This window comes from Pelodiscus sinensis, chromosome 3 (assembly GCF_049634645.1).
Source record: "Pelodiscus sinensis isolate JC-2024 chromosome 3, ASM4963464v1, whole genome shotgun sequence".
Classification (NCBI taxonomy): domain Eukaryota; kingdom Metazoa; phylum Chordata; order Testudines; family Trionychidae; genus Pelodiscus; species Pelodiscus sinensis.
In genome coordinates, this window is record NC_134713.1 from 200164251 (window position 1) to 200176169 (window position 11919).

Consider the following 11919-nt stretch of genomic DNA (forward strand, 5'->3'; position numbering starts at 1 on the left):
CCCAAAGCCGTCCCATGCCCTGTGCCAAAGCAGTACCCCGTGGCTCTCTCATCCACGGCTGCGGGAAGAGAATGAGAGCGGCCTGGTAGCATGCCCTGCCCTGGCATAATGCAGAGGGAGACCGCTGGGGCCGGGCCAACCTCACTGTGGGACACAGAGGTAACTGGGGGGCACCCGCTGTATGCTGCAGGCAACAGGACAGGCGAGAGATTAAGTCAGCCATAACCTCGAGATTCCTGCGGCATCTCCAGCCCCAGAAGCGAGGTTCTGCGAAGGGTCCAGTACTTTCAGTAGGAAGGGGGTGACCCGTGAGCCCCCCCACCCCTTCTCAGAGAACAAGGACCTTGACTGTGCCGGCCCAGGTGGTTGAGGTCGGGTCCCTGGCTGTGCAGAGGGCTCTGGGGAAAGGGGAAGATGCATGGATTAATGCTAAAGGGGACAAATCCGCTGAACACTCCAGACATTGCCACCTCCGTGGCCCAAGGCCCAGAGGAGCCCCGAGGATGGGGCCAGTCGCCCCGTGCCCACACCCCAGGGGGCCGGCACATGGCCATAGTGCCACGCGGCCCCACGGCCCTCTGGCAGTTTTGCGCAGAGCAGACGCTGCAGGACAAGAGCTCACTCGGGTGGATTTTATTGAGAGGAGCCAGGCGTCAGGCCCGGGCTGCGGCCGAGGGCAGGTTGACGTAGCTCTTCATGGGCGGGAGCGGTTTGATCTTGCGCCCCGCCCAGCCGCCCTTGCGGTGCCATAAGCCAGTGTGCGGGCGCTTGCCCAGCCAGCGGTTCCGGCCAGCTTTCCCAATGACCCGCTTGTTGTGCTCAATGTTGGAAACTCTCCCCACCGTGGCCATGCAGGTCTCCAGCACCTGCGGGAGGAAGAGCGGCCGTGAGCAGGCGCATCCAGGCAGACAGCACCCACGGGAGGGGAGCCACGGGCGTGCTTGGCCGCTGCCGCCTGCAGACACTGGCCACAGCCCCAACATCTCGGTGTGCTCTCGTGGAACCCCTCCGATGCATAGGCAGCCTGGCAGGCACTGGGCCACCCCCACCCCACCACAGCAGGATTTCCCTAACCTGGGGCAGAGCTGAGAGCTACGTCTCACCACTGGCTGCCCTCTTGGCCCCAGCTCCGTGGCCTGTCCACGTTCCACAGGCCTAGGTGCTGCAGTGCCCATGGCCCGAGCACAGACCCAACCACGACCCGCACGTTTCCTCCTCTGTGGCTGGCGCTGCAGCCACTGCTCAGCGTCCAGGCAGAGATGCGTGCGCACCCCCCGCCTGCTCCCCGCTCTCCCCTCTCTACCTGCATGTGCCTCTTAGAGGGCAGCTGCACGATGGCCGTTCCATTCACCTTCCTCAGCAACACCCCACAGGTCCCTGCAGCACACGAGGAAAGGGCAAGCTAGTTTACTGCTTCCCTCAACAACGGTCCCCACCAGCCAACAAGCAGGAGCCCTTGGCAGTGCCTCGGAGAGAAGCGGCTGTGTCCCGGATGCACAGGGCCCTCCCCTCTTCCCTTCTCTGACGGGTGCAGGGGGGACAGGCACACTCCACAGGGAGGGAGCGTTCCAGAGCCCCAGTGTAGGCAACTGCCCCAGGCCTGGGCCTGAGGCAGGCAAGTAGCTTTGGGAAGGGGCCCCTGTCCCGGGGGACACTGCTCGCCCACGGACTAGGCTATTAGGAGCTGCTGTTCGGGAAGGTCAGGCCTCAGCTCTGGCAGGGGAAAGCTGCATCCCCAGCAAAGCAAGAGGAAAAACTCGCCCCAGCCAAGGGGCAGAGCTGCCAGAGCGGGGCTCTTGATACCAGCTGGAATCAGCACTGGTACCGCAGCACCCACAGGCCCCTGCCTCCCCAGAGCAAGGCACCCCCTGCTGGCCACTTCACACCAGCACCCACAGATCTCTGGGGCTGGGCACCCAGATCAGAGCCAGAGGGAGAGTCTAGCCTGCCTGCAGGCAAACCGGCACAATCCACTGGCTGGCCTCTACTCAACGCCATCCAGGCTGCTCCCCTGCCCAGAGGGACGAGGCCAGGCCTGCTCCGGTGAGGGCCCGTCTCACCTGCTGCTCGGATGTACTGCGCTCCTTTCCCGGGGTGGCTTTCCAGGTTGTTGATCAGGGTCCCCACGGGCAGCGCCCCCAACGGGTACGCATCCCCCTCACTGGCAGAGACTGAAAGACAAAGCCCCATCCGCAAGCTAGCACCAAGTCAGCTGATCACAGCGGCTCCAGGGAGGCCACAATGGGGCTTCTCCAGTTCCCGACCCCAGCAGCATCCGACCTGGCCTAACCCCTCACTCCATGGGAGGCAGTGCGGCCTCTGACTCTGCAGCGCCGGCTCCAAGGCAACGTCTCCGGTTTGAGTCTGTGCCCCACACTCAGGGGAGGCCCTCACAGCAAGATGAGAACATGTGAACTCCCCCCAACCGTCAGTCAATTTCCCCTCTCGCACGATTCTCCCAAACCCTGCAGCCCTGCACCAGAGGGGCCTGTCTGGTGTCCCAGCGAGCTGGCTCCTTCCACCTGACCCCTCACCCGAAGCAGCTACAAGACTGGGTGTAGACGGAGTGCTGTGGTGTGACCCCGAGGCAGGGTCTGACGGAGACGTGCGGCCCCTCACAGGCACGGCAGCACCCCGGGGAGCCAGGCCTGTGCCCTGGGACCAAGCCAGCAGGTGTCTGCCAGAGCAGCCCACCCAGGCTCACCTGCCATCCTGCCTATGTGTCCGGAGGTTTTGAGGAGGTCGCCAGGCTGCATGTTCTCTGTGGCAACGATCCAGCGCTTCCGCTTGCCGCCAGCCACCAGGGCGATATCAGCTGACCTGCCACAGGCCGAGAAGAGCTCCGTGAGGGCGCTGTGGTGGGGAGGGCAGCGAGCCGACCAGCCTCGCCCCCGGCTCCCACAGCGTGAGACAGCATCGCCACCTCCCCTGGGCCCCAGCCACGTAGGGCAGCCAGGCCCGTGCCCTGCCCTCCCACACCCAAGACACAGGCCCAAAACGTGATCCATGCCCCTCACCTGCAAGGGTCATACCGGACCTGGATCACCTTCTCCTCGAAGGGGCCCTCCTCAGCCCCGGGCTCGTAGCGCAGGCGCCGGAAGTCAATCATGCGGTAGCGCTGCTTGTGTCCCCCTCCGATACCATGGACAGTGATGCGCCCTGCACAGAGTCCAAGAGCCGCCCTTGAGCCGGTCCCACCCCGGGCCCCCCTTCGGGGAACGCTGGCTGTCCACCTACGCGCCGGATTGTGAGAGGAAGGGTCTGGCCACGCTGGGGCATTCTAACGCCCCAGCTTCCTGCAGCTCACTGTCCCTGCATGGCCCGCATGCCACCGCCACCCCCCCCCCGGCCTGCATGCAGGAGCAGGCCCCACACATACAACAGAGCCTTGGAGGGCAGAGCCCTCCTGGACCCATGGCCTGGACCTTGGGCCATTAACTTCTCTGCTTCCTCTATCTCCCTCCCCCCTAGGAGAATGGGGTCCCCTGAGCGTCACTCTGAAACCTCCCTCTGCTGCAGGGCAGCGTTCCCTGTCAGCCGTGCGCTTGTGCAGCCACTCAGGAGAGATTCCAATATTGCTCAGCTATGTAGCAGAGTGGCCACTGCTGGGTTTTGTTTCTATGGATGGTGCACATTGGCACATGCCTCGGTGCACATCAAAATGTTATTCTGCACACGGATGGGAAAAATCCACACCTGGATGGAAAAGATGAGAGGGACCAGGGAATCCGCGCGCCAGACGTACCCGTGTGATCTCGGCCACCCGTCTTTTTCATGCCGATGGGTCTGGTTGTGTACTTGATCCTGCATTTCCACAGAGGGTTGGTGGTGGAGAGGGCCGCGGAGGTGCTGAACCCATGGCAGGCAGGGAGGAGCTGCCTCCCAAGGCAGACCAGCCTGGGAGGCTGAGCTATCTGGGAAATCCAAACCAAACATGGAACTCAGAGAGCTGCCCTCCAGCCCCAGGGAGACATTGGGGTCGGAAGTGACGAGGTTACAACTGCAATGCCACCCGATGGGAGGGTCTGACACACGGTGACAGTGGCAGACGGGTGCTGCCCCTCCAGACAAAAAGTAAAGCTGGCACTCCAGGGACTGTGGGAGAAAAGCTACCCACAGCCCCTTTGCTCTGCCAGCTCCCCAAGGGACGCCATCTGCAGCACCAGTTTTCCACGCGGGGGGCATATCTGAAGTCTAGGAATTAATTCCCATGGGGAGCGACTCAGAAGCACACAGAAGGGCCGAGCCCCTCTGACCTTCCTGCCACCCTCACCATGTTCCTTTTTAACTGGACATTTCCCTGGAGTTGGAAGAAAAAGTGGGCTCAGGTGTCAGCTCCCCCCACCTCTGGCATGCACCGAGCCTGTCTGTTCTCCGCTGCGTGCAAACCTCGGGGTTTTTTGCATGCAGGTGGGGGTGGAGGTTGGATTTTGGGGACCCCTTGGCCAAATGACCCAAGATATGCTCTACACGACAACTCGTGTCACAACGATGTTCAGGGCAATCTGCGTAGGCATTCAGCTTGCAGGCCCCTTACCAAGCCCCAGGCCTGCCCAGAGGAATGCGCCCACCCCACACCAGACAGGCGCCATGAGAACTTGCCATGCTGCATAGGACATGCTCCCACTCCCCCCCTCGGGTGGACGGGCCACAGGCCGGTACCTGGGGGAGGCTCGGGGCAGAGGACAGAAGCAGGGCCCCTAAAGCCCGAGTCAGGCTGGACACAGCCATTGCGGCAGCGCTGCTGGCTGGGGAGAGAGCAGAGACAGGAGATCAGTGACCAGCAGGAAGAGCACAGAGGGGGCCCACGCCTCACTCACCATCCCCCCGCCCAGCTCCAAGTGGGCACCGTGCCTCACTCCCCCCCACTAGGGTTGCCAACTTTCTACTGGCACAAAACAGCACTCTGGACCCTCCTCCGCCAAGGCCCCGCCCTGCTCCTTCTCGGAGGTGCCCCCCCATTCACACACCTCTCACTCTCCCTGCCGCACATGCTCATTTTCACCAGGCTGGCTTAGGGGGGGTCAGCACCTGGAGGGGGGGGGTCAGGGCTCTAGCTGGGGAAAAGGGAGGAGGGGTCTAGGCCAGGGCTACTCAACTCTGGAAGCCCCGGGGGCCACAGTGACTCTCTCAGCACATGCCCAGGGTTGCAACTTAAGTGTGGTTGCATAGACATGCAAATCTGTGCAAATAGCTTTTCACACTGCCAGGCCCGAATACAAAGCTGAAGGCAACACTACACAGCACGCAGGCCCACTGACGTCAGCCCTGCTGATCCTAATACAACGCCCCGGTTATCCGCTTCCACCCACGGGACAGCACTTCTAACGGAACGGAACTACTAAAACGCACCCCAACAGAAGCCTGACGTCATTCTACTGACGACTCTTCTGCTCCCACCCGCAGGCCGCAAACAAACGGGCCCCAGGCTGCGTGTTGAGTAGCCCTGGTCTAGGGTGACCAGGTGTCCCATTTTGAGCGGGAGAGGGTGGAAGGGGGGAGCGAATGGCGAGGGAGAGGGGATGGAGTGAGCGTGACAGGGCCTGGGTGTTGGGTTTTGTTCAGTCAGGAAGTTGGCAACCCTGGGGTGCAGGCAGGGGCTCCAGGCTGGGGGGTGGAGCCGAGGGGCTCCAAGTATGGCAGGGGGCCAGGCAGGGTGCAGGGGCGTGGGATACGGTACAGGCTCTGGACTGTGGATGTGGGTTCTGGGTTGGGGCCGGAAGTGAGGGGGTCTGGGCTGTGGCAGGCGATGGGGGGAGGAGAGGTGGGGGCTCCAGCTGGGCTGCAGACCCTGGAGTGGGGCTGAGGATGTAGGAGGATGCTCTGGGCTGGGACCAAGGAGTTCAGAGTGGGAGGGAAATCGGGGCAGAGGGTTGGGCTAAGTGGGGTGAGGACTCCAGCGGGGGGTCAGAGCTCTGGGGTGTGCTGGAACCCAAGGGTGCAGAGGACAGGAGGGGGCTCACGACTAGGGCAGGGGGTTGGCACATGCAGGGGCTCAGGGCAGCACGTCCCTCAGGCCGTTCCAGGAAGCAACAGCCTGTCCCCCCCCCAGCTCCCATGCAGAGGCACAGCCAGCGCTGCCCCCCGCTGGCGCTGCCCCCATGGCCAGGGGCCAGAAGCTGGAGGGAGGGCAGGCCGCTGCTTCCAGGAGCCGAGCAGAGCCAGCCTGGTGGGGAGCTGTACCCCCCCACACCCACCGCCAAGGGCACGTCCCAGCCGCCAGAGCTAGGCCCCCCTCTATCCCACACACAGAGCACGGGGGGGCTCTGTCGCACCCCCCCACACACACACAGAGCACGGGGGAGCTCTGTTGCACCCCCACACACACACACAGAGCACGGGGGGGCTCTGTTGCACCCCCACACACACACACACAGAGCACGGGGGGGCTCTGTTGCACCCCCCCCCCACACACACACAGAGCACGGGGGAGCTCTGTTGCACCCCCCCACACACACACACAGAGCACGGGGGGCTCTGTCGCACCCCCCCACACACAGAGCACGGGGGGCTCTGTCTCCCCCCCACACACACACACAGAGCACGTGGGGCTCTGTCCCCCCCCCCCACACACAGAGCACGGGGGTCTCTGTCCCCCCCCCACACACACACACAGAGCACGGGGGTCTCTGTCCCCCCCCCACACACACACAGAGCACGGGGGGCTCTGTCGCCCCCCCCACACAGAGCACGGGGGGCTCTGTCTCCCCCTCACACACAGAGCACGGGGGGCTCTGTCTCCCCCTCACACACAGAGCACGGGGGTCTCTGTCCCCCCCACACACACACACAGAGCACGGGGGTCTCTGTCCCCCCCACACACACACACAGAGCACGGGGGGCTCTGTCGCCCCCCCCACACAGAGCACGGGGGGCTCTGTCCCCCCCACACACACACAGCACGGGGGGCTCTGTCCCCCCCCCCACACACACAGAGCACGGGGGTCTCTGTCCCCCCCCCCACACACACACAGAGCACGGGGGGCTCTGTCCCCCCCACACACACACACAGAGCACGGGGGGCTCTGTCGCCCCCCCCACACAGAGCACGGGGGGCTCTGTCCCCCCCACACACACACAGCACGGGGGGCTCTGTCCCCCCCACACACACACACAGAGCACGGGGGTCTCTGTCCCCCCCACACACACACACAGAGCACGGGGGGCTCTGTCGCCCCCCCCACACAGAGCACGGGGGGCTCTGTCCCCCCCACACACACACAGCACGGGGGGCTCTGTCCCCCCCCCCACACACACAGAGCACGGGGGTCTCTGTCCCCCCCCCCACACACACACAGAGCACGGGGGGCTCTGTCCCCCCCCCACACAGAGCACGGGGGGCTCTGTCCCCCCCACACACACACAGCACGGGGGGCTCTGTCCCCCCCCACACACATACAGAGCACGGGGGGCTCTGTCCCCCCCCCCCACACACGCACAGAGCACGGGGGGCTCTGTCCCCCCCCCACACACACAGAGCACGGGGGGCTCTGTCCCCCCCCCCACACAGAGCACGGCGGGCTCTGTCCCCCCCACACACACACAGAGCACGGGGGGCTCTGTCCCCCCCCCACACACACAGAGCACGGGGGGCTCTGTCCCCCCCCCACACAGAGCACGGGGGGCTCTGTCCCCCCCACACACACACAGCACGGGGGGCTCTGTCCCCCCCACACACACACACAGAGCACGGGGGTCTCTGTCCCCCCCCCCACACACACACAGAGCACGGGGGGCTCTGTCCCCCCCCCACACACACACAGAGCACGGGGGGGGCTCTGTCTCCCCCCCACACACACAGCACGGGGGGGGGGCTCTGTCTCTCCCCCCCCCCAGCATGGCAGGCCGGGGCCTCCCCCCCGCACAGCGCACAGGGGTCATTGCCTCGCTCTCTCCCCACCATGGCCCCCGCCACCCCCCAGCACGCGGGCCGGGGCCTTACTCACCCCGCTGCGCGGCGCTGCCCCCCCCCGCGGAGCATGCGCGGTCGGTCCGCGGGGCGGGGCGGGGCGGGGCCGAGTCGGCAGCGAATCGCTCCCTCCTCCGCCTGCCGGACCCCCCGGAACCCCGGCGTCTGACCCCCCCCCGTCCTAGTTCTGACCCCCCTCCCCGGAACCCCGGCGTCTGACCCCCCCCCCCCGTCCTAGTTCTGACCCCCCTCCCCGGAACCCCGGCGTCTGACCCCCCCCCCGTCCTAGTTCTGACCCCCCCTCCCCGGAACCCCGGCGTCTGACCCCCCCCCCCCGTCCTAGTTCTGACCCCCCTCCCCGGAACCCCGGCGTCTGACCCCCCCCCCGTCCTAGTTCTGACCCCCCCTCCCCGGAACCCCGGCGTCTGACCCCCCCCCCGTCCTAGTTCTGACCCCCCCTCCCCGGAACCCCGGCGTCTGACCCCCCCCCCGTCCTAGCTCTGACCCCCCCTCCCCGGAACCCCGGCGTCTGACCCCCCCCCCGTCCTAGTTCTGACCCCCCCTCCCCGGAACCCCGGCGTCTGACCCCCCCCGTCCTAGTTCTGACCCCCCCTCCCCGGAACCCCGGCGTCTGACCCCCCCCCCGTCCTAGTTCTGACCCCCCCTCCCCGGAACCCCGGCGTCTGACCCCCCCCCGTCCTAGTTCTGACCCCCCTCCCCGGAACCCCGGCGTCTGACCCCCCCCCGTCCTAGTTCTGACCCCCCCTCCCCGGAACCCCGGCGTCTGACCCCCCCCCCGTCCTAGTTCTGACCCCCCCTCCCCGGAACCCCGGCGTCTGACCCCCCCCCCGTCCTAGTTCTGACCCCCCCTCCCCGGAACCCCGGCGTCTGACCCCCCCCCGTCCTAGCTCTGACCCCCCCTCCCCGGAACCCCGGCGTCTGACCCCCCCCCGTCCTAGTTCTGACCCCCCCCCTCCCCGGAACCCCGGCGTCTGACCCCCCCCGTCCTAGTTCTGACCCCCCCTCCCCGGAACCCCGGCGTCTGACCCCCCCCCCCGTCCTAGTTCTGACCCCCCCTCCCCGGAACCCCGGCGTCTGACCCCCCCCCGTCCTAGCTCTGACCCCCCCTCCCCGGAACCCCGGCGTCTGACCCCCCCCCGTCCTAGTTCTGACCCCCCCTCCCCGGAACCCCGGCGTCTGACCCCCCCCGTCCTAGTTCTGACCCCCCCTCCCCGGAACCCCGGCGTCTGACCCCCCCCCGTCCTAGTTCTGACCCCCCCTCCCCGGAACCCCGGCGTCTGACCCCCCCCCGTCCTAGTTCTGACCCCCCCTCCCCGGAACCCCGGCGTCTGACCCCCCCCCGTCCTAGTTCTGACCCCCCCTCCCCGGAACCCCGGCGTCTGACCCCCCCCCGTCCTAGTTCTGACCCCCCCTCCCCGGAACCCCGGCGTCTGACCCCCCCCCCGTCCTAGTTCTGACCCCCCCTCCCCGGAACCCCGGCGTCTGACCCCCCCCCCCCGTCCTAGTTCTGACCCCCCCTCCCCGGAACCCCGGCGTCTGACCCCCCCCCCGTCCTAGTTCTGACCCCCCCTCCCCGGAACCCCGGCGTCTGACCCCCCCCCCCGTCCTAGTTCTGACCCCCCCTCCCCGGAACCCCGGCGTCTGACCCCCCCCCCGTCCTAGTTCTGACCCCCCCTCCCCGGAACCCCGGCGTCTGACCCCCCCCCCGTCCTAGTTCTGACCCCCCCTCCCCGGAACCCCGGCGTCTGACCCCCCCCGTCCTAGTTCTGACCCCCCCTCCCCGGAACCCCGGCGTCTGACCCCCCCCGTCCTAGTTCTGACCCCCCCTCCCCGGAACCCCGGCGTCTGACCCCCCCCCGTCCTAGTTCTGACCCCCCCCTCCCCGGAACCCCGGCGTCTGACCCCCCCCGTCCTAGTTCTGACCCCCCCTCCCCGGAACCCCGGCGTCTGACCCCCCCCCGTCCTAGTTCTGACCCCCCCTCCCCGGAACCCCGGCGTCTGACCCCCCCCCCGTCCTAGTTCTGACCCCCCTCCCCGGAACCCCGGCGTCTGACCCCCCCCCCGTCCTAGTTCTGACCCCCCCTCCCCGGAACCCCGGCGTCTGACCCCCCCCCGTCCTAGCTCTGACCCCCCCTCCCCGGAACCCCGGCGTCTGACCCCCCCCGTCCTAGTTCTGACCCCCCCTCCCCGGAACCCCGGCGTCTGACCCCCCCCGTCCTAGTTCTGACCCCCCCTCCCCGGAACCCCGGCGTCTGACCCCCCCCCGTCCTAGTTCTGACCCCCCCCTCCCCGGAACCCCGGCGTCTGACCCCCCCCGTCCTAGTTCTGACCCCCCCTCCCCGGAACCCCGGCGTCTGACCCCCCCCCGTCCTAGTTCTGACCCCCCCTCCCCGGAACCCCGGCGTCTGACCCCCCCCCCGTCCTAGTTCTGACCCCCCTCCCCGGAACCCCGGCGTCTGACCCCCCCCCCGTCCTAGTTCTGACCCCCCCTCCCCGGAACCCCGGCGTCTGACCCCCCCCCGTCCTAGCTCTGACCCCCCCTCCCCGGAACCCCGGCGTCTGACCCCCCCCCGTCCTAGTTCTGACCCCCCCTCCCCGGAACCCCGGCGTCTGACCCCCCCCGTCCTAGTTCTGACCCCCCCTCCCCGGAACCCCGGCGTCTGACCCCCCCCCGTCCTAGTTCTGACCCCCCCAACCCGGAACCCCGGCGTCTGACCCCCCCCGTCCTAGTTCTGACCCCCCCTCCCCGGAACCCCGGCGTCTGACCCCCCCCCGTCCTAGTTCTGACCCCCCCTCCCCGGAACCCCGGCGTCTGACCCCCCCCCGTCCTAGTTCTGACCCCCCCTCCCCGGAACCCCGGCGTCTGACCCCCCCCCCGTCCTAGTTCTGACCCCCCCTCCCCGGAACCCCGGCGTCTGACCCCCCCCCGCCCCCATCCTAGTTCTGACCGCCCCTCCCCGGAACCCCGGCGTCTGACCCCCCCCCGTCCTAGTTCTGACCCCCCCTCCCCGGAACCCCGGCGTCTGACCCCCCCCCCGTCCTAGTTCTGACCCCCCCTCCCCGGAACCCCGGCGTCTGACCCCCCCCCCGGACTAGTTCTGACCCCCCCTCCCCGGAACCCCGGCGTCTGACCCCCCCCGTCCTAGTTCTGACCCCCCCTCCCCGGAACCCCGGCGTCTGACCCCCCCCCGTCCTAGTTCTGACCCCCCCTCCCCGGAACCCCGGCGTCTGACCCCCCCCCGTCCTAGTTCTGACCCCCCCTCCCCGGAACCCCGGCGTCTGACCCCCCCCCGTCCTAGTTCTGACCCCCCCTCCCCGGAACCCCGGCGTCTGACCCCCCCCCCGTCCTAGTTCTGACCCCCCCTCCCCGGAACCCCGGCGTCTGACCCCCCCCCCGTCCTAGTTCTGACCCCCCCTCCCCGGAACCCCGGCGTCTGACCCCCCCCCGTCCTAGTTCTGACCCCCCCTCCCCGGAACCCCGGCGTCTGACCCCCCCCCGTCCTAGTTCTGACCCCCCCTCCCCGGAACCCCGGCGTCTGACCCCCCCCCCGTCCTAGTTCTGACCCCCCTCCCCGGAACCCCGGCGTCTGACCCCCCCCCCGTCCTAGTTCTGACCCCCCCTCCCCGGAACCCCGGCGTCTGACCCCCCCCCGTCCTAGCTCTGACCCCCCCTCCCCGGAACCCCGGCGTCTGACCCCCCCCCGTCCTAGTTCTGACCCCCCCTCCCCGGAACCCCGGCGTCTGACCCCCCCCGTCCTAGTTCTGACCCCCCCTCCCCGGAACCCCGGCGTCTGACCCCCCCCCGTCCTAGTTCTGACCCCCCCTCCCCGGAACCCCGGCGTCTGACCCCCCCCGTCCTAGTTCTGACCCCCCCTCCCCGGAACCCCGGCGTCTGACCCCCCCCCCGTCCTAGTTCTGACCCCCCCTCCCCGGAACCCCGGCGTCTGACCCCCCCCCCGTCCTAGTTCTGACCCCCCCTCCCCGGAACC

General features: G+C 68.3%; 1 protein-coding gene across 1 annotated transcript; it reads right to left on the reverse strand.

Moving 5' to 3' along the window:
* Positions 1–618: 618 nt before the first annotated feature.
* Positions 619–8024, reverse strand: MRPL2 (mitochondrial ribosomal protein L2). The gene is made up of 8 exons (XM_075925926.1): positions 7947–8024; positions 4663–4748; positions 3746–3914; positions 3018–3159; positions 2705–2820; positions 2061–2171; positions 1304–1377; positions 619–866 (listed from the first exon to the last, which is right to left on the reverse strand). Exons 2-8 carry the CDS (start codon positions 4729–4731, stop codon positions 654–656), a joined length of 894 nt encoding a protein of 297 aa, XP_075782041.1. The 5' UTR covers positions 4732–4748; positions 7947–8024; the 3' UTR covers positions 619–653.
* Positions 8025–11919: the final 3895 nt, after the last annotated feature.